The sequence below is a fragment of the Doryrhamphus excisus genome, chromosome 9 (assembly GCF_030265055.1).
Source record: "Doryrhamphus excisus isolate RoL2022-K1 chromosome 9, RoL_Dexc_1.0, whole genome shotgun sequence".
NCBI lineage: Eukaryota > Metazoa > Chordata > Actinopteri > Syngnathiformes > Syngnathidae > Doryrhamphus > Doryrhamphus excisus.
This window is the reverse complement of record NC_080474.1, coordinates 1,046,658-1,071,079: the sequence shown is the minus strand read 5'-3', so window position 1 is coordinate 1,071,079 and position 24,422 is coordinate 1,046,658. Positions and strand designations below refer to the sequence as shown.

General features: G+C 44.0%; 1 protein-coding gene across 1 annotated transcript; it reads left to right on the top strand.

Moving 5' to 3' along the window:
• Positions 1-6,365: 6,365 nt before the first annotated feature.
• Positions 6,366-24,124, top strand: itgb5 (integrin, beta 5). The gene is made up of 16 exons (XM_058081575.1): positions 6,366-7,270; positions 7,803-7,888; positions 7,964-8,171; positions 8,238-8,487; positions 9,741-9,909; positions 10,580-10,741; positions 12,185-12,280; positions 12,375-12,464; positions 12,819-12,953; positions 14,894-15,068; positions 15,165-15,419; positions 21,103-21,325; positions 21,473-21,573; positions 22,817-22,936; positions 23,030-23,196; positions 23,265-24,124. The coding sequence occupies exons 1-16, from the start codon at positions 7,045-7,047 to the stop codon at positions 23,373-23,375; spliced, it is 2,574 nt and encodes an 857-aa protein (XP_057937558.1). The 5' UTR covers positions 6,366-7,044; the 3' UTR covers positions 23,376-24,124.
• Positions 24,125-24,422: the final 298 nt, after the last annotated feature.

Below are 24,422 nucleotides of genomic sequence, written 5' to 3'. Positions count from 1 at the left end.
CCCGGTTTTGGTATGCCCCGGTTGTTGTCCACCATCTTGGTTTTGGTTCCAATATTGCTGACCAACACCATGAAGCCATCACACAGTACCACCATTATTTAGTACGTCTCTTCTGTGCACCAGCCCGCCTACCTCATGCTCACACTTTGGGTTTTACAGTCCACATCCGTGCCAAATAGTCACATAACAGCTTCATTTCACACACACACACACACACGGCCTCCAAACCGGTTTCGTTCACAGAGCAGCGCTACCCTCTTGTGGATGATAAAGCACAACCAACAAAGCTCCTCATGTTTGGACGTTATGAGACACATCCATTCTTCCTTCAACTCCATCTTTTCCATCTCCAAAATCTGTCAGCATGAACTGCTCGGTCGGGGGGGGGGGGACAAGTCGTTACATAACACGACTATCTTGCCAAGATTTGGTCTTTGCAGCAGCGGCAAGCATCTATTTATTGCTCAGAATTTTAACAGGAAAAACACGGCATTTTGAAAGCCAGTTTTGTGTAATTCTCCTTGGACTGGCAGCATATTGGCCGAGAGAAGGAAGCGTTCCTAGGGAATGCTGAAGATGTGCAAGAAGAAGGGGAACTTCAACAGCAAGAACTTCCTTCTCTTCATTTTTTCAGTTTATTCTTGTATAATTACAGCTCTTTTTCCATATTTGCTGTTTTTTTTTCAACTTTCTTACACGTTTTCACCGTGATTCTGACTTTATTTCCATAATATGTTGACGTTCTTCCCACAAACTAATTACCGTAACTATCATTTGTTGTTTTGTTTGTTTTTAATATTACAACTTCAAAAATGTTTTTAATATTTTAACATTATTCGACTAAAATTTCAACTAAAAATCATTTTTGTAAAAATACAACTTTTCCTCATTAAATTCCATTTTTTGTCTTCGTAATTTTACTGTATTACAATTTTTCTTTACCATTTTTGCTGTTGGATTTTTTATGGTAAATGTACCTTTTTTGCTGTTGGATTTTTTTATGGTAAAGTCAAAATTCGGAGACAAAAAGTTGGAATTTAATGAGGAAAAGTTGGATTTTTTACAAAAATGACACTCGTTTCATGAAGTGCCATTCTATGAAGACATTTTAATTAATTAATCTCGTCTATATACTCCCATACACTCTAATATACTCTGAAACAGACACCATAAACAATTGGATTTTTTTTTAAAGATAAACAATGACATTGTTTTTGGTGCCTAACTATTTCCAAGTACATCAGTGTGTGTGGGAATGTATAAACGAGAGGAATTAAATGAAATACCTTTGTACGAAGGCGCTTTATGAAAGTAAGTATACTTACTTGTATTCATGTACAACGCAGCCTTGACCCATCCAATATGGCGGCGACGTTGACGTACGTCTCAGCGCTCGATGCGGCGTCTATCTCCGTCTGTGGTTGGGTCGACCTCCTCGTCAAGAACTGCTGGTTAAAGGTGAAAGGTGGCCGGGTTCCTCACACACTACAACGTTATGCACCATTGTCATAATAATATTTTTAATTTAAAGTGTATTGTAAAGGGGGAATTGGACACACTTTGACCGATAGTGTCTTGGCAATGTGGCTTGAATAAGACGACATGAAGGCCTTCTGAAGTAATGTAGTACTTTTAGACGTTTAACAAGCTAGTAATTGTAATAGTAGGAATTCAAGGTGACCACTTTATTGACCATAAAGACAAACACACAAGATTTTGACTATAATTGTTCTTGTTGGTCGGTGTTTTTCAAGGCGTTAGCACAGCTAGCTAGCTAGCATGCTAGCTGCCTTTAGCACCAGTTCGTTTGAGGAAGGTTTCCATTATCATATTTATTAATGAATTAAAGTTTTTTGTGTCTGTGTAGTTAACAAAAATCCCTCAGTGAGAGTGAATTGATGGATTTCTTCACTCCGTTGTACCCGAGCTATCCGCTGACTTTACCCTACCAGGTGACGTCCAGAGGGCCTAGCTTGGGCGGCCCGCCGCCATGTTTGCACATTTTGCCACGTAAGTAATCATCTCCCACATCATATTGGAAAGGAAGAAATGGAAACCCCTCTTTTCATCGTCATGGACTTACCAGGAGAACCTGAGTTGAGGCCCGTTGGACCCTCGTCGTCAGAAGAAACCATAAAGTTCTTTTTGCAAAGGTACCACTGCATAAATACCTTATATAAATGTAGTACAAAGTACTCAGGCAAGTGCACATACTACATTTGTGGGCACGTGATCATGCCAGAAAAAGGCACCCACTGCAAAAAATTGTTCATAAATTATAATAAATTCTCATAAAATGTGGAGGAGCAGACTAGAGGATCACGTGATAACACCTGGCCCCATTTATGTTGTCATCCCAATGGGGCCCATGGTTTAACTTGGTCAGCTAGCTGTTGTCGGTCTGTGCACGTGCCTGACAGTAGTGTTGACATTGGGACTGCTTTTAACGCTCTCGTCTTTCAGGTCTCTGTACGACTTTGTGCTGTGTCATCCCAACATCAGTTTGACTGACCCCAGACTCACCCACTGGTACTTGTGTTTGGCCTCCAACTCCAGAGACGTCATACAAGGTCGGTTGTTCGGCTTTGATTTATTTAGTCATGCAGCAAGCTACTTTCAATTTGGATCCACCAGAGTAATCCTATTCAACCTATTCCACTGTGCGAAAGCCCATCTTCATAATCACTTTGGAACTTGTTAGAGTTTTTGCAGTAGAATCTTAAAAACAACAGAAAAGTCAGTTCATGTTGCACAGCGGTTCTGCAGGACCAGCATCGCCCCTTAAAGGAAAAGTGCACTTGTTTTTGTCATGTTGTCCATCATCCACAATCCTTATGTGAGACATGAAGACATGAAGACTTCTCTCTTATAAAAAACATATATTGTTACACCAAAGATCTACGTTACAGGTGTAGTGACACCTGACCATTTTTACTGTAAATCCCTCAAAACAGCAGACTGATCCTGTCATGTAGAAGATCTCTTCGACGCACGGGGACGGGGAAGTAAACCCCCAGCAAGCTGAAACGACGCAACTACGTGTTGATGTGTACCTAATGAAGTGTCCTGTGTGTTGTCTTTGTAGATGAAGGAGGTCTGTACCAGTTCCTGCAGAGGCACCCGGGCATAGAGCTGCTCTCCCCTCATGTTTGTGTGACGCGTGAGTCAATCGTCTCCTCGTGACGTTTGCTCATGTCGAAACTCACCTCGGATTTGAACCTTGCAGGTAACCTCGGAGGACACGTTGCCATGCCGAACAGGACGTACAAGCAGCAAACGTATGTAACCCAGCCACTTTGACACATGCGGCCAACCTCACTTTTAAAGGAATAGCGCGCCATTTTTGGAATGTTGTCCGTCGTCCACCATCATTATGTGAGACATGAACACACATCTCTTTTTTTCCAGTGCCTTCTAAATATATAGCAAGTGCTAAAAAGAGGCAGCTAATGGATGCATGTCATGGGACACACCTATTCACATCATTCAAAGAGCTCCATAAAAGTTTTCTATCCATGATGTGAGCATGTAGTAACAGGTACATTGCGTCTTGCTCGTAGTACTTCCTTCCTGGGTGGCCTAAAGCATTGGTAGCTAGTTTGTCGCTAGCCGCCTCGGTGTGGCCTGGTGTCACTACACCAGTAATGTAGTTCTTGGGTGTAACAATGTTCATAACAATAATAGTGATGTGCTTCATATGCAGCTCATATGATGGAAATGGAGCCGTGTTGGCTTTATGGAGGTGGAATAGGTGTGTCCCATGATGTACAGTTATTAGCTGCCTCTTTTTATACGTGTGTTCATGTCCCACAAAGTGCGTAATGGTGGCGCACTGACCTAACTGTGCACTTCCTGTAATGTACCACAAGGAACACATGTACCAGGGATGCTCCTATAGGAATTCTGGGCCTTGTGGGAAAAAATACATAATTTCTGCTCCCTCCCCCCCTCAAGGCACGTCTCCACTTTTCAAGCGTCCTACGAGGAACCAAGACCTCCTCACTGCAGGCAGCTCAATGTAAGCCATCAAAGACGCTGTCCTTCCATACGAGTGCTTGAGTGTTTTCACGACGGCATCCACTGCTCACTCAGCTCACCGTAGCGACGCCACCTCTGCCTGGCACCAGCGCCAGCGGTCCGGTCGAATGGTGGGACCCTGTCAGATCGCTGGCCGGGTCCCCATCGCAGGGATGCCATCAGAGAGGTCGTCCCAATCGCCAGATATCGTCGGTGGATGGCAGGTGTTGGACCGTGTCCCCTGAAGACCTCCTTGTGCAGTGAGTACCATCCAAGCCACCTCCACAGGCTCAGTATTTCCTATAGCTGCACATTGCGGCCAACGGGAATCAGAACTCCAGATCCACAGATCTCCAGCGGGGAAGTAGGGTCTGCACATGACCTTCTTGTACGCCGCTTTCCAATCCAGTCTGTCCATGTGGACTCCCGAGCACTTGTAGAGGTCCACTACTGCCACCGCCTGGCTCTGAGTGGTGATTGTGTCTGTTGCAGGTGTGGACGGCCACTAGAGGACCTCCAGCTCCAGACTGAGTGGTACAGTTTAACCGGAGACCAGGCGAAGCTCAGTGAGGACACGGATCCGTCGCCAGGCCCCGAGAAGGTGGACACCCTGACGCCCGTTGAGGAAAACAAGGACTTGAATGATGACACTGCAGTCCCGGGCAGCATCATGAAAGACGACGACAGCATCATCTGTGTGGTTCCAGAAGGTGGGAAGGCGCAAACCGGGGAGGCGCCCTCGGGTAGTGAAGCACCTGTAGCCACGTCCGTAGTGGATGCCGTAGTTTCCACTGCCAGCAAGTGGACTTCCTGTGTGCCTTGCGTGGCCTCTTGTGCTGTCATGGTTGGCGCCCCGCTCGCCATGTGTTCATCAACCTTCACCCAAACTGAAGATGGGACCACAGCCGATGAGCTGGACCGTGGCGACCAAGCAAGGATGCGGTGCGACTGTGTCCCACGCGCTCAGAGGGCGGAGCTTAGCTTGCTGGCCCTGCAGTATCACATGTGCCGACGCCACTGCTGGACTCTCCAGCTTCCGGGAGACGCCACTCCTCCGCCGTAAGACGGTTTCCTTTTCCTTCTATGTACCATGTACGCTGGCTTTTCTCTCTTCCGATGTAGTTAGCAGGATCTTCTCCTCTCCTTGTAGGCAAACTCCACCTCCTGCTGGCATTGTGGCTACGCTGCAAAAACTAGAACGTGACTACAATCAGATGAGAGACAAGATCCTGGCAGGCGTTCACCTCAGACACCTCAAGCCTTTGTCTGTTGACTGCGACGGGACCCCTTCCATCCCCGTAATGTCACATTAGTCGGACTCTCACCCTCTTACTGTTCTTTACATGCTTGATGTGCTGAAGGATGTACCACAGCGGTATGTCAGCATGTTCCTGCACGGTTCCTTACTACCACAACACTACCACCTTTAAGAACTGCTTCTACCTAACTGTTTAATTGAATTGGAAGATCTGAGGTGGCACAGTAAGAGGAAGCTGGAATGACCGTGGGTGTCTTGTTCGCTCCCCAGGGTGCTCCAAGTAAGCCGAGCACGGGTCTTCAGATCGAAACGGCTAGGTCAAGGAGCGCCCCCACACGTGTCTCCTGGGACAACGGTGCCACCTTTCGAAGCAAACACTCTTTGTTGGACATATTTCTTGAATTGAGTCATGTGTCCTCCACTGTGGGCAGCAGGTGGGTGCAAAGAGCTGAACACAAGCGAGGTGTGGTACGATGCTGAGGAAGAACTTGGTACAACTCCTAGCGTGGAGCAACCAGGAGAGATGTCAGAAGGTAAGACGTGTCGTGTACACCGGCTGCCATGACCAGCTCTTACTACTGTTGATGAACACAGGCTTGGTCAAGAAGGACATCACGGCGCCTCCTAGCCCATCCTGCAATGTGACCCAGGTGAGCAACATCTGGTTCCCATTTCTTTGTGGCCAGCAGAGGGCGGTGTCGGTCTAACATGAGGTCATACTTTATATGTGTCTGACGTAATAATGTTCTCTGTCATCTACAGGTAACCACCCATCCTTCGCTTGGCCGTGGTGTCCGGCTAAGCTCAGTGGTCAGCAGCACGCCCACCCCAGGAGCAACCTTTGTGCCCCCACGCTTCTGGACCGCGAGTGGCTTGGACGCCGTGATGGCAGAAGTGACCCGCTTCCACCCGCACGTGGGGAGGAAGAGGATTGCGGCGGCTTTGAAGGAGCTGTGGGACACGTACCAGGATGCCCTCTGTCCCCTGCCCCTCGGCACCATCACACAGATGACCTCTGATGTCCTCACAGGGCCTGCTCACGTAACGCCATGCACGCTGGAGGACGCTTGGATTCAACCACAGTAACTTTTATTTACCTTAAGAATGTTCCTGGAAGGAATTATTTTGACTTGTTCTTATCTTGTTTGGTTTTTTTTACAAAGATACACGCTGTGGGGGTTTTGTTTTCCAAGAGTCTTTCAGCAGTATTTTTATTTTATTCCACAGAGATGCGTTTAAAAGATCCACAGTTTGCTTTGGGTTGCACTTTAATTCTCTTCTAATTAAAAATGAGAAGCAGTGATTTATATGGATCAATATATAATATAATATATATATATAATATAATTATATATATTATATAATTTATTTTTTTGAACCACGTCTGATTATTTAAATGACATTGACCCAGTCAGTGAAAAAGACTAGACTACATTAAAAACAAGCAGTGGACTTATTAAGAGCACGGACGGAGTCCACCGCTAGGGGTCAGCACCGTGCCGCTGGCCGCCTTAACAACTGGAAGGGCGGAGACTCTCAGCTGCGACGATGAGCAAAAAGTGAGGACGATCAAGTTTGGAAATGTTGAGGATTTTCTCGTCTTCGACTCCTTTGTTGTCTCCCTGACGTGTAGCCCGCCGAGGACTGCCGAGGCCCGCGTCAAGTCCCCGCAGCGCTTGGCCTGCTGCCGGCCGGCATGGCCGAAGCACAAAGACCGACGAGCGGATCGAACAATGGCAACCTGCCGCTGACGTGCACGGCTCGTCGCGATGAGGTGGTGGTGTCATCCGTGGAGCAACCGGACCCGAACCAGTCCCGAGTGTTGTGATGGTTGCGTGAGAGGAACGCTTCCAGTCCCGAACAGAGAGCTACGCGTCCGTGCTTGCGTGAGCAGAAGGATTACACAGCCGAGCGTCGCCATGTGCAGCCCGGCTACACGCTGGTGGAGAGCCGCTGTTTGCTTCTGGATGCTAACGCTCCTACGCACCTCCGCAGGTAACAACACGCATACACGATCTTTGACTCTGATGTTATACTCCCATTATTTCATATAGCAACTTACTGAGCTGCAAGGGAGCGTGAAACAACGAGAAATAGTTGTACCACGACAAAAACAACCACCATGTGGAATGCGTGACTGTATACAACAACAATGTACCCCACCAGCAGTAATTCTTCCTACATGTCTTATAATGTGAAACAGCCTGATGCACTATGCTCCTTTGGGAGATGGCTCCCTGTGACGTCACAGAGAGCCGGATTTCCTTATATGGGCTTTGCTGCATGTGGAAGATTTCATGGAGTTCCCGTGGAGTGTGACCAATCACAGCGGAGTGGGCGGGTCAGGGTGGGATGGATGAAATTGGTGTGTTTTCCAGCAATAGGTATAGATTCTGGAAGATCTAGAAAGCCTTTAGCTTTTCTTTTTTCGCGTTTCCATGTCATTAGCTTGTGGCCGCCATATGTAAGAATAACATCGTTATTGATGTCAATGTTTGCCCCCCCCCCCCAACCCCTCTCCCCCCAGGTGTCAATGTGTGCATGAGTGGCAGCGCTACTTCCTGTGAAGAATGTCTCCTGATCCACCCCAGTTGCGCCTGGTGTGCCCAAGAGGTAGCCACTTCCTGCTGTTGCGGCGCCGACGCCATGCTAATCTTGGGGTTCGGTTGGTTTGGGTTTCTGTTGCAGGACTTTGGGAGGGGGCGCACCCTGAACTCCCGTTGCGACTTCCTCCAAAATCTGCACAAGCGAGGCTGCGAGAGCCGCTTCCTGGAGTACCCCAGCAACACCATGACGATCCAGCAGAACCTGCCTCTGAGCTCCAAAGGGTCTGGCTCCACGCAGTTCGACGTGGTCCAGATGAGTCCGCAGAGGATCTCCCTCAGCTTGCGACCAGGTGAGCGGCTCTCGTCTCTTCCTGCCCGACAGGCACGGCTGACTCCGTCACGTCCCGCTCGTGCAGGGCAGCAGACGTGGTTTGAGCTGCAGGTTCGGCAGGTGGAGGATTACCCGGTGGACCTCTACTACCTGATGGACCTCTCGCTCTCCATGAAGGACGACCTGGAAACCATCCGCAACCTGGGCACCAAGCTGGCCAAGGAGATGGGTCAGCTCACCAGCAACTTCAGGATGGGCTTTGGCTCCTTCGTGGACAAGAACATGTCACCCTTCTCCTACACGGCTCCCAAGTACCAGGAGAACCCCTGCAGTGGGTAAGAACCGTTTTGGCATCATCGCCTCACTATCAGCATGCCCGCTGCAGGACCACGCTGAAAGTCAGACGTTAATGACTTTATGCTGATAATATTTCAATTTTTTTTCATAAATGTATGACTATCGTATTTATGACTTTTTGTAAAATGATAAATGTACAACTTTTTTCTTGTATATTTATGGTTTTTGTAGTAAATTTACAACTTTATGCTCATCATAGTATGAATTTTTTTTAATCGGAAATGTACGGCTTTTTGTAATATTGCAACTTTTTTCATAAATGTATGACTTTATTGTATTTATGACTTTTTGAAAATTACAAATGTACAACTTTATGGCTATTATATATTATTATGGCTTTTATGGTAAATTTACAACTTTATGCTCGAATTTTTTAAAATAGGAAATGTACGCCTTTTTGTAATATTGCAACTTTTTTCATAAATGTATGACTTTATTGTATTTATGACTTTTTTAAATTACAAATGTACAACTTTATGGCTATTATATATTATTATGGCTTTTATGGTAAATTTACAACTTTATGCTAGAATTTTTTAAAATAGGAAATGTACGCCTTTTTGTAATATTGCAACTTTTTTTTATAAATGTATGACGATCATATATATTACTTTTTTATTGTAAATGTACAACTTTATTCTTGTACATTTATGGCTTTTATAGTACATTTATTATAGCATAATTTTATGCTTGTCATAGTATGACTTTTTTTTATAGGAAATGTACAGCTTTTTGTAATATTGCAATTTTTTTCTTGTAAATTTATGATTATTTTTTCCCCCAATTGTGCAGATTTATTCTCATAAATGTATGACAATTTTTATTGTAAATTTACATCTTGATTCTTGTAATATTGTGACTTTTTTCCTGTAAATTTCAGGGTTTTTTTTTTTCTCTAAATGCACAAGTTTATTCTCATACATTTATAATATTGCAACTTTGATTTGTTGATTTGCTTTGCTTCCACCATCGATGGATGGATGGATGGATTGATGGATGGATGGATGGTTGGCTGGGATGATGAAGCCAAAGTGGATGTTTGCCCTGCAGGGGAACTTACTAAGTCTCACTTGCGCATCGCTTGCTATATAGGTTAGCTTGTTTTTGTGTGTGTCCCAGTGACAACATGTTTAGCACCTAAGTATTTCGAGGACATGACTTATCATCATACTAAGACACGACCTATTGATTGATTGATTGATTGATTGATTGATTATGTCTCCGTGTTCAGGTACAAGCTGTTCCCCACCTGTGTGCCCTCCTTCGGCTTCCGCCACATCCTGTCACTGACGGACCAGGTGGATCGTTTCAACGAGGAGGTGCAGAAGCAGATGGTCTCTCGCAACCGGGACGCACCCGAGGGAGGCTTCGACGCCATCCTGCAGGCAGCCGTTTGTAAGGTGGGCAGCATCCTATGTATCATAGACGTACACTATGTATCATATATGCGTCTTTACTGTATGGGGTGCCATGTAAGTACTGGACATAATAGTAGGTGCTATATGATGCTCATAAGCATTCATAATAGTCAGTGGAAGTGTAAAAACAATACAAAGGGACTCGGGTTTGCATCATAAGAATAATTGAAGGCAGATGATTTGGTGGTTCGGAATGTGTGGTGGGACAGAGGGCTTGGCGTGTGTGTGTGCGTGTGTGTGTGTGTGTGCATGTGTGTGTGTGTAGTGTAAAAGTGCGGCATCACGCTTGCCGAGCTAACTACCGGGTTGCATCAGACCCGTTTGTTGATTGAAGGCACGGTGTGGGGGAGGAGGGAGCTTCCAGACAGGAAGTACATTCTGATGCAGACGGGTCGCTCCCCGTTCAGCAACCCCGCCCACCCACCCTCACCCCCACCGCCGTGTTTTCATCGCACTCAAGGACTTCCTTCCTAGTTGCCTTGGAATTACTGGGAGCCAGCCGCTTTCCCAAACATCCATACACATCTATACATTTAGCATATACATAATCTTACCTTAGCATCACTGCTAACAGGAAACTGTTAGTACGGTTTAGTATTTTTATGATGGAAAATCTGTATCTATGATTTGATATTTGTTTCCTCGTGAGAAGGATGAGATCGGCTGGAGGAAGGGGGCCTACCACCTGCTGGTCTTCGCCACAGACGATGTGCCTCACCTGGCTCTGGACGGGCGGCTGGGCGGCCTGGTGCAGCCTCATGATGGCCGCTGTCACCTGGACCGGCAAAACCAGTACAGCGCCTCCACCAGCATGGTACACACAACCCCCGCTCTACTTTGGCTCTGCCTTCCTGCCCTGTCCTCGATACTAATGACAAAAAAAAACATCCACTGTTTAATTCAGATCTGATCCTGATTGAACATTTAAAATAAAACCATCCCCACTCACGTCAATCCAGGTTTGATCCAGATGGAATATTTACCATAAAAAAAATCCCACTCCACTTTAATCCAGATCTGATCCAGATTGAACATTCAAAATGGAATAATCCCAACCCATATTAATCTATATCTGATCCAGATTGAATATTTACATATAACAATCCTCACCCTCTTTAATCCAGATTGAATAATTACCTGAAACAACCCCACCCCACTTTAATCCAGATCTGATCCCCGTTGAGCATTTAAGATATAACAATCCTCACCATGTTTAATCCAGATCTGATCCAGATTTAACTTTTACAGTTAAATAATCCCACCACACTTTAATCCAGACCTGGTCGCCATTGAAGATATAACAATCCTCACCCTGTTCAATCCAGACCTGATCCGGATTGAATATTCAAAATGGAATAATCCCAACCCATATTAATCCAGATCTGATCCAGATTGAACATTCAAAATTGAATAATCCCAACCTATATTAATCTATATCTGATCCAGATTGAATATTTACATATAACAATCCTCACCCTCTTTAATCCAGATTGAATAATTACCTGAAACAACCCCACCCCACTTTAATCCAGATCTGATCCGTTGAGCATTTAAGATATAACAATCCTCACCATGTTTAATCCAGATCTGATCCAGATTTAACTTTTACAGTTAAATAATCCCACCACACTTTAATCCAGACCTGGTCGCCATTGAAGATATAACAATCCTCACCCTGTTCAATCCAGATCTGATCCGAATTGAACATTTTAAAATGGAATAATCTCAACCTATATAATCCAGAGTTGATCCAGATTGAATATTTACCATATAACAACCCTCACCCACTTTAATCCAGATCTGATCCAGATTGATCATATAAGATATAGCAATCCTCACCATGTTTAATCCAGATCTGATCCAGATTTAATTTTTACAATTAAATAATCCCACCCCACTTTAATCCAGACCGGATCCCCATTGAGTATTTACGATATAACAATCTTCACCACGATTAATTCAGATCTGTTCCAGATTTAACTTTTACAATTTAATAATCCCACCCCACTTTAATCCAGACCGGCTCCCCATTGAGCATTTAAAATACAACAATCCTCACCATGTTTAATCCAGATCTGATCCAGATTTAAATTTTACAATTAAACAACCCCGCCCCACTTTAATCCAGATCTGATCCAGATTGCACAGTAGGTAGTAAATATGATATTGGTATAATCGTACCTGTGTGAAAGGAATCCACCCACTGTGATCCAGATCTGATCCAGGTTTGGCAACCTGGTGTGTTTCCCCCCCGCAGGACTATCCCTCCCTGGCACTGCTGGGGGAGAAACTGGCGGAAAACAACATTTTCCTCATATTTGCCGTCACAAAGCGCCTGTACGTGATTTATAAGGTACTACTTCATTCTCTTCTTCTACTTCTGTGTCAGCACGTCTGGCGTACGTACCGTGACACAAATCTGCACAAATGTTCTTCTCCACCCCAAGAACTTCACGGCGCTCATACCTGGCACCACCGTGGAGATCCTGGACCAGGACTCCAAGAACGTCATCCAGCTCATCATCACCGCCTACCACGTGAGTCTGCAACGTCATGTGACCTGAGTATCGGAATTGGCAGCATAAAATCCAGACGGGATCATGTGGAGATGTTGCATGTATGATGTCATGTTGGAATTCAAGCTGGAATTCCGAGCCCATGTTTATCCTGAGCTGCGTGGGTGTTAGGACGTCTTTGTCTGCTTGCCGGGAGTTCGATGCCGCCTTTTTTTTCTTTCTTTGCCGTCTTCGTGCCGCAGAATGGCACAGCCATATATTTTTTCCCCGAATCGTGACGGTCCTACGTTACCTGAAATCCTGCTTCCTGTCCACTCGTTTCCAAGTGTGAGTCCAAACTTCAGCATCTCTGCTCTCCTCGCCCCCCCCATGCAGAACATCCGCTCCAAAGTGGAGCTGACGGTGTGGGACCAGCCCGAAGACCTCAGCCTGTCCTTCAGCGCCACCTGCCAGGACGGCCAGGCATTGGCCGGCCTCAGGAAGTGTGCCGACTTAAAAATAGGCGACACGGTGAGTCACGCTTTTCCATGTCTCTGTCCTGGCTGCTCAGTACAATATGGCTCAAGCACAGTAATGGACTTTGTTTTGTTTTTTTTTTAACTCCCCTACTGTTTAAAAATGGCAAAAATTTGTTATTTTTTTTAACTTAAAAATAAAATATTAGGAGAATAAAGTCATAATATGAAAAATTAAAATAAAATAAAGGTAATTAAAAAAATAAATGTATTTTAATAAATAATAGGAGAAAAAACAAGGAATGAAGAATGTTTTTAAAAGTGATAATATGAAAATTTTGTAATTTTTTAAATTAAAGATAAAATATTAGGTGAATAAAGTCATAATATGAAAAAATTAAAATAAAATAAATGTAATTAAAAAAATGTGTTTTAATAAATAATAGAAGAAAAAACAAGGAATGAAGAATGTTTTTAAAAGCGATATGAAAATGTTGTAATTTTTTAAATTAAAGATAAAATATTAGGTGAATAAAGTCATAATATGAAAAAATTAAAATAAAATAAAGGTAATTAAAAAAATAAATGTATTTTAATAACTAATAGGAGAAAAAACAAGGAATGAAGAGTTTTTTTTTAAAGTGATAATATGAAAATAAAGTAGTATTCTGAGAGTAAAGAGCTAGTATTACCAGAGAGAGGCTAGAAGAAGAAGAAGAAAGTTATTATAATATAATAATAATATATTATATAATAATAATATATTATATAAATATTTGTTTTGGCACATTGACATGGAAATGGAAATCCGTCCTATGGAAGGATGGGTGCCGTTTATCCTCACTGGGGTCATGGGGGGGGGGGGTGATTGGAATTAAAATCACGTGTCTTTGGACGCCTTCTGTAAGGCCTGTGTTGTCTGCGGTCTGTGTTGCCATAGCAACGGGTGAATTTGAGGGCGTTGTCCAGTGAATAAACGGGGGGCTCCCTAAAGGGTTGGGGCTGGTAGATGGAACCGCTTCAAGTCCTTTATGCTAGCAAGTGAAAGGACCCAGGCCCGGGCGCCGGTGTCGTTCACCCCGTCCATGTGGGTGGGGGGGTTTTTTGGGGGGGGGGGTGATGCTGCATGTCAATGACCTCACACAAAGGGAGGCTGTGGAGCAAAAACAAGTTTGTGTTGCCAAGCAGGAGTTCTTCCCACAGTAACACTGAGGCGTGTGATTTTTTTCCAACATGCGTCACGGCGCCAAGTGGTGTTCCTCAGGGAAGTCTTCTCACGGAACGTCAGTATTCCCGGTTTAAATTCGGTAACACCTTTTCTACTCCAGCCAATGCTGGTCTTGGTGCTGGATCCAAGTGGTCCCTTTTTTGGATTTGTGGCGGTCAAATGTCCCAATACTTTTGTCCACATTCACTCCCAGAGCCCCCTGTGCCTACTTCCTGTGTGACGGTCATGATGCGGGGGCGTCCTCGCGACTCACATTTCCCCTCAATTGAATAGCGGCCATCCCCTTGTTAGCTCGTTAGGGATGGAGGCCGATGGGAGGGGTCGTGTTTGTTGGCGCCATGTGATAGCGGCACTTCCTGTACGCCCCAGTGGATCCCAGTGTTTGGGCTGGGGGGTGGGGCAGTCACATGGCATGGTCACATGATCACACATGAGTCAATGCTGATAATAAATGGAATGGTTTGGTCGTGGGAGCATAGACAACCCTTTATGAATTTCTAAATACACTTTGTCATATTATTAGAGACCTGTAGACAGGAAGTAACACCCCTATAGTCACTTTTACACTTGTATTTGTTTACATTGCATTTTGCAGGCTGCAGGCATCACAGACGGCCGGCGCTAGCCTAGCAACATTAGCTACTTAGCTAATTAGTTATCCTGTGAGTGTAGTGAGACCAAAAACCACTTCCACGCCAATTGACGAGGCATGCCTGCATCCGCGACGGCGTCAATCAAAAGCAAACACGCGTCTCTTTTCACGGCAGGTGTCGTTTAACGTGAGCGTGGAGGCAAGGGGCTGCCCCCCTGCGGGAACCGACCACACGTTCACCATCAAGCCGGTGGGCTTCAAAGACCGCCTGCGCGTTGCCGTGGACTACCAGTGCGACTGCGGCTGCACCCGGGCGGCCAAAACCAACAGCAGCATCTGCAGCTCCGTCGGTAAGGGTGTTTGTTTGTCCTCTGTCACATGACCGCATGTGGGCGTGTCCAAAAGACCGGTTGTTTTAACGTCTCCTTTGTCCTCACCTGGCTCAGGCACGTACAAGTGCGGGACATGCCGGTGCGAGCCGGGCCACCTGGGCGCCCGCTGCGAGTGCCAGGAGGGCGAGGTCGGCAGCGGCTACTCGGCCGCCTGCCGCGAGGCCGAGGGCAAGCAGTTGTGCAGCGGGCGTGGCGAGTGCAGCTGCAACCAGTGTCTGTGCTACGAGTCCGAGTTCGGAAAGATCTACGGCAGCTTCTGCGAGTGCGACGACTTCTCCTGCGCCAGGCACAAAGGCGTCCTCTGCTCAGGTAGGGCGAGGGTCTTTAACCTTTGCATGTTAACAGGTGAGCTCATGCACACGGGATCAGTGACGTGATGGAAGATCAGCAATAATCATTTCATTGAGTAATTGGAGTGTAAAGGTGAATATAAGGGTGCTATTTCCTGTCTAGAGGGCTCTACTGTTAAAAATGCATATTTAGAAGTTGTTAAACAGATTCTCTACGTCTTATATTCTCATCATGTCTACTATATTGGTTAATAGGAGTGTAAAGGTGACTATAGGGGTGCTATTTCATGCCTAGAGGGCTCTATTGTTAATGTTCTTTACATCCTATATTCTCATCATGTCTACTATATTGGTTAATAGGAGTGTAAAGGTGACTATAGGGGTGCTATTTCCTGTCTAGAGGGCTCTATTGTTAATGTTCTTTACATCCTATATTCTCATCATGTCTACTATATTGGTTAATAGGAGTGTAAAGGTGACTATAGGGGTGCTATTTCCTGTCTAGAGGGCTCTAATGTTAATGTTCTCTACGTCTTATATTCTCATCCTGTCTACTATATTGGGTAATAGGAGTGTAAAGGTGACTATAGGGGTGCTATTTCCTGTCTAGAGGGCTCTAATGTTAATGTTCTCTACGTCTTATATTCTCATCATGTCTACTATATTGGGTAATTGGAGTGTAAAGGTGGCTATAGGGGTGCTATTTCCTGTCTAGAGGGCTCTAACTTAAAAAAAAGCATATTTAGAAGTTGTTAAACAGATTCTCTACGTCTTATATTCTCATGATGTCTACTATATTGGGCAATAGGAGTTTAAAGGTGACTATAGGAGTGCTATTTCCTGCCTAGAGGTCTCTAATGTAAAATAAAACATATTTAGAAGTTGTTAAAGAGCTTCTCTACGTCTTATATTCTCATCATGTCTACTATATTGGGTAATAGGAGTTTAAAGGTGACTATAGGGGTGCTATTTCCTGCCTAGAGGGCTCTAATGTTAAAAAGCATTTCTAGAAGTTGGTTTGTGATCCACCTTTGAGCGGTTCCAGTGTAAAAGCTTCCCACATGGGCTGCATGCCTGCCTTCACTAACATGACGTCTCATTGGGAAGCCAAGTGAAGTCCAATTCCAATGGCTGAACGCGTCCACACAACATCCGGGTCCAAACTTGGGCTCCTGCAGCAAGACCTCCTGGTCGCTGTTTTTCTCGGCCACACTGGTGGCCGCTGTCCAAGCACAGGGGGGGCTTTGTGCCAGTGAGAAGGCGGGGGGGTTAGTATACACAATGCCCGCCTCTATTTAAGTAACGCCAACAGAACGCCCGTTTTTTCTGGCGCTCACTGAGCGACGCACACACTCATTAAATGTTAGCAGTCCAATACATCTTCTTGGGCTTCTTCATGAGGTCCTGAAGATTGGAAACCACCAGCACGGTGCTCCTTCATTCCATCTTCTCTTCCTCATACCTTAACGATCATGCAAGTGTAAGCATAAGTCGACACTTATTTGGGAACTGTGCCCATCATCCACAATCCTAATATGAGACATGAACATGTCCTTCACTTGTCTGTACCTGTTAAGGCTACAAAAGAAAACCCTTCCATTTAGCCTTGGCGTGATTCCAAACGATATAAAACCTATTGAAGCAACGTTGAGGAATCATATCAGGAATGATTTAAGGCCGGTGCGTCCCCGCAGCTTGTTGCCCTTGAGATTGGACACATGAAGCCATCTTGACAAACTCCCAAGTCAGTCTTGGCGCTGAAACAAGTCGGTTCCACTTTGTGTTTGCTATCTGTGCCGGACGCCCTTCTGTCTCTAGAATGTTCCAGTAATGCTATCCGTGTTATCTAAGACGCCCATCCATCTATCTGTGTTTATGTCTGCGCTTCCGTCACTAGCATCTCCTACCACGCTTTTATTTTGCACTTATTTACTTTGTGGAGGCCAGTTGGTGCCACACACAACCATAAGTGAATTTCCACAGCACTAGTAGAACATAAATCCTGTTTACGACCTTCCAAGTATACTTTTAATCATCATTAGACACCTCTAGATATGATATAACACCCCTATAGTCACATTTAAATTCTATCACCCAAAATAGTAGGCATAGTAAGAGGAAATAAGACATAGAAAGCCTGTTTATTACCTTCTAAATACGTATTTGTATCATTATTAGAGACCCCTAGGTATGATATAACACCCCCATATTCACCTTTACACTCATATTACCAAATATAGTAGGCATAATAAGAGGAAATAAGACATAGAAAGCCTGTTTATTACCTTCTAAATACGTATTTGTATCATTATTAGAGACCCCTAGGTATGATATAACACCCCCATATTCACCTTTACACTCATATTACCCAATATAGTAGGCATAATATGAGGAAATAAGACATAGAAAGCCTGTTTATTACCTTCTAAATACATATTTGTAGCATTATTAGAGACCCCTAGGTATGATATAACACCCCCATATTCACCTTTACACTCATATTACCCAATATAGTAGGCATAATATGAGGAAATAAGACATAGAAAGCCTGTTTATTACCTTCTAAATACGTATTTGTATCATTATTAGAGACCCCTAGGTATGATATAACACCCCCATATTCACCTTTACACTCATATTACCCAATATAGTAGGCGTAATATGAGGAAATAAGACATAGAAAGCCTGTTTATTACCTTCTAAATACGTATTTGTATCATTATTAGAGACCCCTAGGTATGATATAACACCCCCATATTCACCTTTACACTCATATTACCCAATATAGTGGGCATACTAAGAGAAAATAAGACGTAGAAAGCCTGTTTATTACCTTCTAAATACGTATTTGTATTATTATTAGAGACCCCTGGGTATGATATAACACCCCCATATTCACCTTTACACTCATATTACCCAATATAGTGGACATAATATGAGGAAATAAGACATAGAAAGCCTGTTTATTACCTTCTAAATACGTATCTGTATCATTATCAGAGACCCCTAGGTATGATATAACACCCCCATATTCACCTTTACACTCATATTACCCAATATAGTGGGCATAATAAGAGGAAATAAGACATATAAAGCCTGTTTACTACCTTCTAAATACATTTTTTAGCATTATTAGAGACCTCTAGGTATGATATAACACCCCCAAAGTCACATTTACAGTCATATTACCCAATATAGTGGGCATAATAAGAGAAAATAAGACATAGAAAGCCTGTTTGCTACCTTGTAAATAAATTTTTTAGCATTATTAGAGACCTCTAGGTGTGATATAACACCCCCAAAGTCACATTTACACTCATATTACCCAATATAGTGGGCATAATAAGAGAAAATAAGACATAGAAAGCCTGTTTACTACCTTGTAAATAAATTTTTTAGCATTATTAGAGACCTCTAGGTATGATATAACACCCCCAAAGTCACATTTACACTCATATTACCCAATATAGTGGGCATAATACGAGAAAATAAGACATAGAAAGCCTGTTTACTACCTTGTAAATACATTTATCATTATTAGAGACCCCTAGGTATGATATAACATCCCTATAGTACATCTTATGTATGTTCATACGATTGAGAGGATGTGTTAGGTATCTTATGTATGTTCATACGATTGAGAGGATGTGTTAAGTGTCTTATGTATGTTGAAACGATTGAGGTATCTTATGTATGTTCAAATGATGCTAAGTAATGACAATAAGCATACAGAGGCTGACAGCCTCATTGCCATGTTGCGCAAGTTCCACTTCCTGTTCCAGCACAAGTCCCTGCCTTTTAAAAATGTCAAGTCAGCAGGTTGCACGTTCCCGAAATAGACACAACCCCCCCCCCGCCCCCCTTTTTTGACCTGAGCAGCGTTAGGCCAAAGCTACATTCCTGCCGTGTTGTAAGAGGGAACATGTGTCTGCGACTCCAACCCCCCCCCCCATACCCAAACATACTCTTACCATGACTATTATTATTATGATTATTATTATTATGATTATTATTATTATCAATGAGTGGCTTTCCTCCAGTCTGGGCAAGCGGGGGCAGAAGGCGGGGGGGCGAGTGAGGGCAGGGAGAGAGAGAGAGAGATTGTGTTTTGTTGTTATGAGTCAAAGCAGCAGGAAGAGGCCGTTTGTGTGCAGCTAGCGAAAGTGATGCTAATGTGCAGGTAGGGAGCGCCCATGCGGGTGGATGGGTGACACTCAGACCCTGAGGAGCAGCCGGAGCGAGCTTTGAGGCGTGACTCAACTTGACCGACACATAAAAAAAGAGAAAAGGCTTGGGCTTGGCTGCCATGGTAACATACCACGACCACACCCTGCAGCGACTAATAACATTCACTCTTCCTCTCAGCAGCGTTAAAAAGGAGGAAAACTGTGGGAAGTCCATGCAGGTGATTTTTCCCAACCAAACTTTCCCAAACTGACGCCTATAATTTGTCGTTTATTAGGACTTCATTCCTGTGATATGATAATAATAATAATAATATTTTGACTTTGTTCCTGTTATAGCAATATGTTTATTAGGACTGTATTCCTGTAATAATAAATAGGTTATAATAATGTGTTCTATGTCTTATATCTACTATATTGTGTCATAGGAGCGTAAAGCTGACTATAGGGCTGTTATTTCATGTCTAGAGCTCTCTAATAAGTATTTTAGCAGTTGGTAAACATGTTTTTCTCTGTCTTGTTATGTTTATATTGGGCAAAAATGAGTGTAAAGGTGACTATAGGGGTGTTATTTCATGTCTAGAGGTCTCTAATTAAAGTATTTTAGCAGTTGGTAAACATGTTTTTCTCTGTCTTATTATGTTTATATTGTGCAAAAATGAGTGTAAAGGTGACTATAGGGCTGTTATTTCATGTCTAGAGGGCTCTAATCATGTTAAAAAGTGAATTGAGAAGGTGGTAAACAGGTTTTCTATGTCTTCTTATGTCTACTATATTGGATAAAATGAGTGTAAAAGTAACTATAGGGCTGTTATTTCATGTCTAGAGGTCTCTAATTAAAGTATTTTAGCAGTTGGTAAACATGTTTTTCTCTGTCTTATGTTTATATTGGGCAAAAATGAGTGTAAAGGTGACTATAGGGCTGTTATTTCATATCTAGAGGTCTCTAATAAGTATTTTAGCAGGTGGTAAACATGTTTTTCTCTGTCTTGTTATGTTTATATTGGGCAAAAATGAGTGTAAAGGTGACTATAGGGGTGTTGTTTCATGTTTGGAGGGCTCTAATCATGTTAAAGTGTATTGAGAAGGTGGTAAACAGGTTTTCTATGACTTGTTATATCTACTATATTGGATACAATTAGTGTAAAGGTGACTATAGGGGTGTTATTTCATGTCTAGAGGTCTCTAATAATGTATTTTAGAGGTTGGTAAACATGTTTTCCTCTGTCTTATGTCTACTATATTGGGTAAAATGAGTGTAAAGGTGACTATAGGGCTGTTATTTCATGTCTAGAGATCTCTAATCATGTTAAAAAGTGTATTTAAAAGGCGGTAAACAGTCTTATTATGTCTACTATATTGGGTAAAATTACTGTAAAGGTGACTATAGGGGTGTTATTTCATGTTTGGAGGTCTCTAATAAAGTATTTTAGAAGTGTGTACTACTATATTGTGTAAAAAGAGTGTAAATGTGTAATGAGTGTAAATGCTATTCCAACCGTAACTTCTCCCCGGCAGGCCACGGCGAGTGTCACTGCGGCGAGTGCACGTGCCACGCCGGCTACGTGGGCGACAACTGCAACTGCTCCACGGACACGGCGGCGTGCGTGGCCGACGACGGGCAGATGTGCAGCGGGCGGGGTCACTGCGTGTGCGGACGATGCCGGTGCACGCAGCCGGGCGCCTTCGGGGACACGTGCCAGAAATGTCCGACCTGTCCCGACGCCTGCGACACCAAAAGGTCAGCAAAAGGCGAGACTGGTCTCTCGTCACACGGCGCTTAGATTAGTCAGTGTACAGCTTGTAAGGCGAGGCTGCCGTTATTTGGGAGAGGAGGAGTGATCGCTAGCTCATCTTTCCAAAAGTCTTTTATTCGGTCTTCCTGCAGGGAATGCATCGAGTGTCATCTTTCCAACTCGGGAGCGCCGTCTTCCAATTGGACATGCCAGCGTCTGTGCAAGGACGAGATCGTCATGGTGGAGACGCTCGGTAGGTGGACATTCCTTCTTTCAGCGGCTACTCCGCCTCCGCTCACCTCCGGTCACATGATTCATTCTTTTCATCAAATAACGAGTTGGTGTGTACTGCTGGTGTTGCATTATTGGTAATCCATCATGCATAATCAATAATGCCTTATCTGTTATCTATAATGCATCATCCATAATCCATCATCTGTAATCCATTAGCCATAATCCAGCATCCATCATCCGTAATCTATCATCCATCATAAGTAATCCCTCATTTGTAATCTATAATGCATCATCTGTAATCCATTATCGGTAATACATCATGCATAATCCATAATCCTTTATCTTTAATCTATAATTCATCATCCATTAGCCATAATCCAGCATCCATCATCCATAATCCATCATGCAAAATCCCTCATTTGTAATCCACAATGCATCATCTGTAATCCATAATCCATTATTGGTAATCCATCGTGCAATATCCATAATCCCTTATCTGTAATCTATAATGCATCATCCATAATCCATCATCTGTAATCCATTAGTCATAATCCAGCATCCATCGCCCGTAATCTATCATCCATCATAAGTAATCCCTCATTTGCAATCTATAATGCATCATCTGTAATCCATAATCCATTATTGGTAATACATCATGCATAATGCATAGTCCCTTATCTGTAATCTATAATTCATCATCCATTAGCCATAATCCAGCATCCATCATCCGTAATCTATCATCCATCATAAATAATCCCTCATTTGTAATCCATAATGCATCATCTGTAATCCGTTATCAGTAATCCATAATGCATCATCTGTAATCCGTTATCAGTAATCCATAATGCATCATCTGTAATGCGTTATCAGTAATCCATAATGCATCATCTGTAATCTATAATGCATCATCCGTAATCCATCATCCATCACTCGTAATCTCTCATCCTTCACAGGTAATCCATCATGCATAATTCCTCATTTGTAATCCATAATCCATCATTCGTAATTCATCATCTGTAATCCATAATCTGCATGTTTTTTTTTTATTCCAAACACTTCAAACATTTTCATCCATGCTAGATCTTATATTATTATTATTGTAATTATTATTATTATTATTATTACAGTAATATTATTGGCCAAATGCTAATCATGAGAGAAGAAGATGTAGGGTTATATCGATATCATAATCATATATCATAAAAATATCCAAACCGGTTTATCCTCAGACGTATTTCCAATCTCGTGTGTGTTCCCGCCAGAAACGGAGCAGGCGGGCGCCGTCTTGTGCCTCTACAAGACGCAGGACGACTGCGTGATGAAGTTCACATACTCGGAGCACGCCAGCGGCCTCTCCGTTCTCACCGCCCTCACCCAACCAGGTGGGAAGCTCCGCCCCTCAACCCCTCCCACTTCTATGATGTAGCGCTAGCATATCGATGTTTGATGTCGATGTCGAAATGTTGTGTCGTCAGAGTGCGGCGGCGGTCCCGACGCCCTCATGGTTCTTCTGGCGGTGGTGGGCAGCATCCTGCTGGTGGGCGTGGTCCTGCTGGCCGTCTGGAAGGCGGTCATCACCGTGCACGACCGCCGGGAGTTTGCGCGCTTCCAGAGCGCTCGCTCGCGCGCACGATACGAGATGGTAAGCGTGCCAGAAATGGGCTCCCCCCCCCCGACCGCTCCTGACCCCCCCCCGCTTGTGACCCGCAGGCCTCCAACCCGCTCTACAAGCAGGCGGCGTCCGGCTTCCTGGAGACGGACTTCGACACGTTCGGCGTCGGGCCCTACAACGGCAGGATGTGCAACGCAAACGTACGCTGAAGGACGCCGCTGACAGTTAGCCGCCAGCTAAGCTAGCACATGTGTATGTTTTCATCGTTTTTTTTCCCACACCAAAAACATTCTCGGCGACTTCCCAACCTTCCCGAATATCGGCACACTTTTCCGCTCCAGACTTCACTTTCAGCTTCCTTCTTCTCCTTGTGCGTTTTCCCGGAGATGGCGTTCCCCTGCTTCCCGATTTGGCTAGGATGAGCTTCATCGGGGGTGTCCGCGCCTTTTGTAGTCCAAGTGAAAGGATGCTACAATCGGGCGACTTAGCTCGGCTTTCATCGTTAGCAGGGGTGTCACATGACCTCACCATCGGTCACCAATCAACAAAAAGGATCAAAATATCGCCATGTGCGTGCGTGTCTGGCAGGAAGAGGGCTCACTCTGTGCACCTTGACGCAGTTGCTCCGTAGAACAACGGCATGAACAGAACGAGCTGTTTTGTGTAGGCGGGGCCGCCTGCATACACACAGAGTGTCACCTGGTAGAAATAGTAAATATTAGATTGCACTATGTTGTCGGACTTTTCACTGTGTTTTTCTTAAAAGACCCAACCTGACCAATCAGAATCATCGTTTTATCCGGACCAGGACGCCGAGGGGCCGCACGTTGGACACCCCTGTCGTGCACGGACGTGCAGGAGGGAGTTGTGTTTGTGTGGACGTCTTCCTCCGCTTCTTGCTAACAAGTCACGCTACACAACAACAACACAATAAAAGAGCTTGTCTGAGTAGAAAGTGTCAGGTCTGATGTCGTCTTTTATGATGCGGTCCCTTTAAGGAATTTAGGCTTCTTCAATAAAATCATACATCATCAACCCGGAAGTGAAGTTGTGTCAAACTGTGCAATCAAGGATTTTTATTCCAAACATAGCATTTATGTTGTTCATTTAAGTGTATAAAGACGTTACGTAAGACTAAAACATCTTAAACTCACAGCTTAACGTTTTCATTCGTGTATAAAAAGAAGTAAATCGCTGCGGCCCGGTCCCCATTGCGCATGTGCTAAAATCTGGCTTCCTGTTCGAGCTACCATTAT

Coding starts and splice junctions, on each gene's coding strand:
- itgb5 (XM_058081575.1), top strand. CDS start 7,045: ATGAGGTGGTGGTGTCATCCGTGGAGCAACCGGACCCGAACCAGTCCC. Junction 15,420..21,102: donor CAAAGGCGTCCTCTGCTCAG/GTAGGGCGAGGG, acceptor TCTCCCCGGCAG/GCCACGGCGAGTGTCACTGC. Junction 22,937..23,029: donor CACCGCCCTCACCCAACCAG/GTGGGAAGCTCC, acceptor TTGTGTCGTCAG/AGTGCGGCGGCGGTCCCGAC.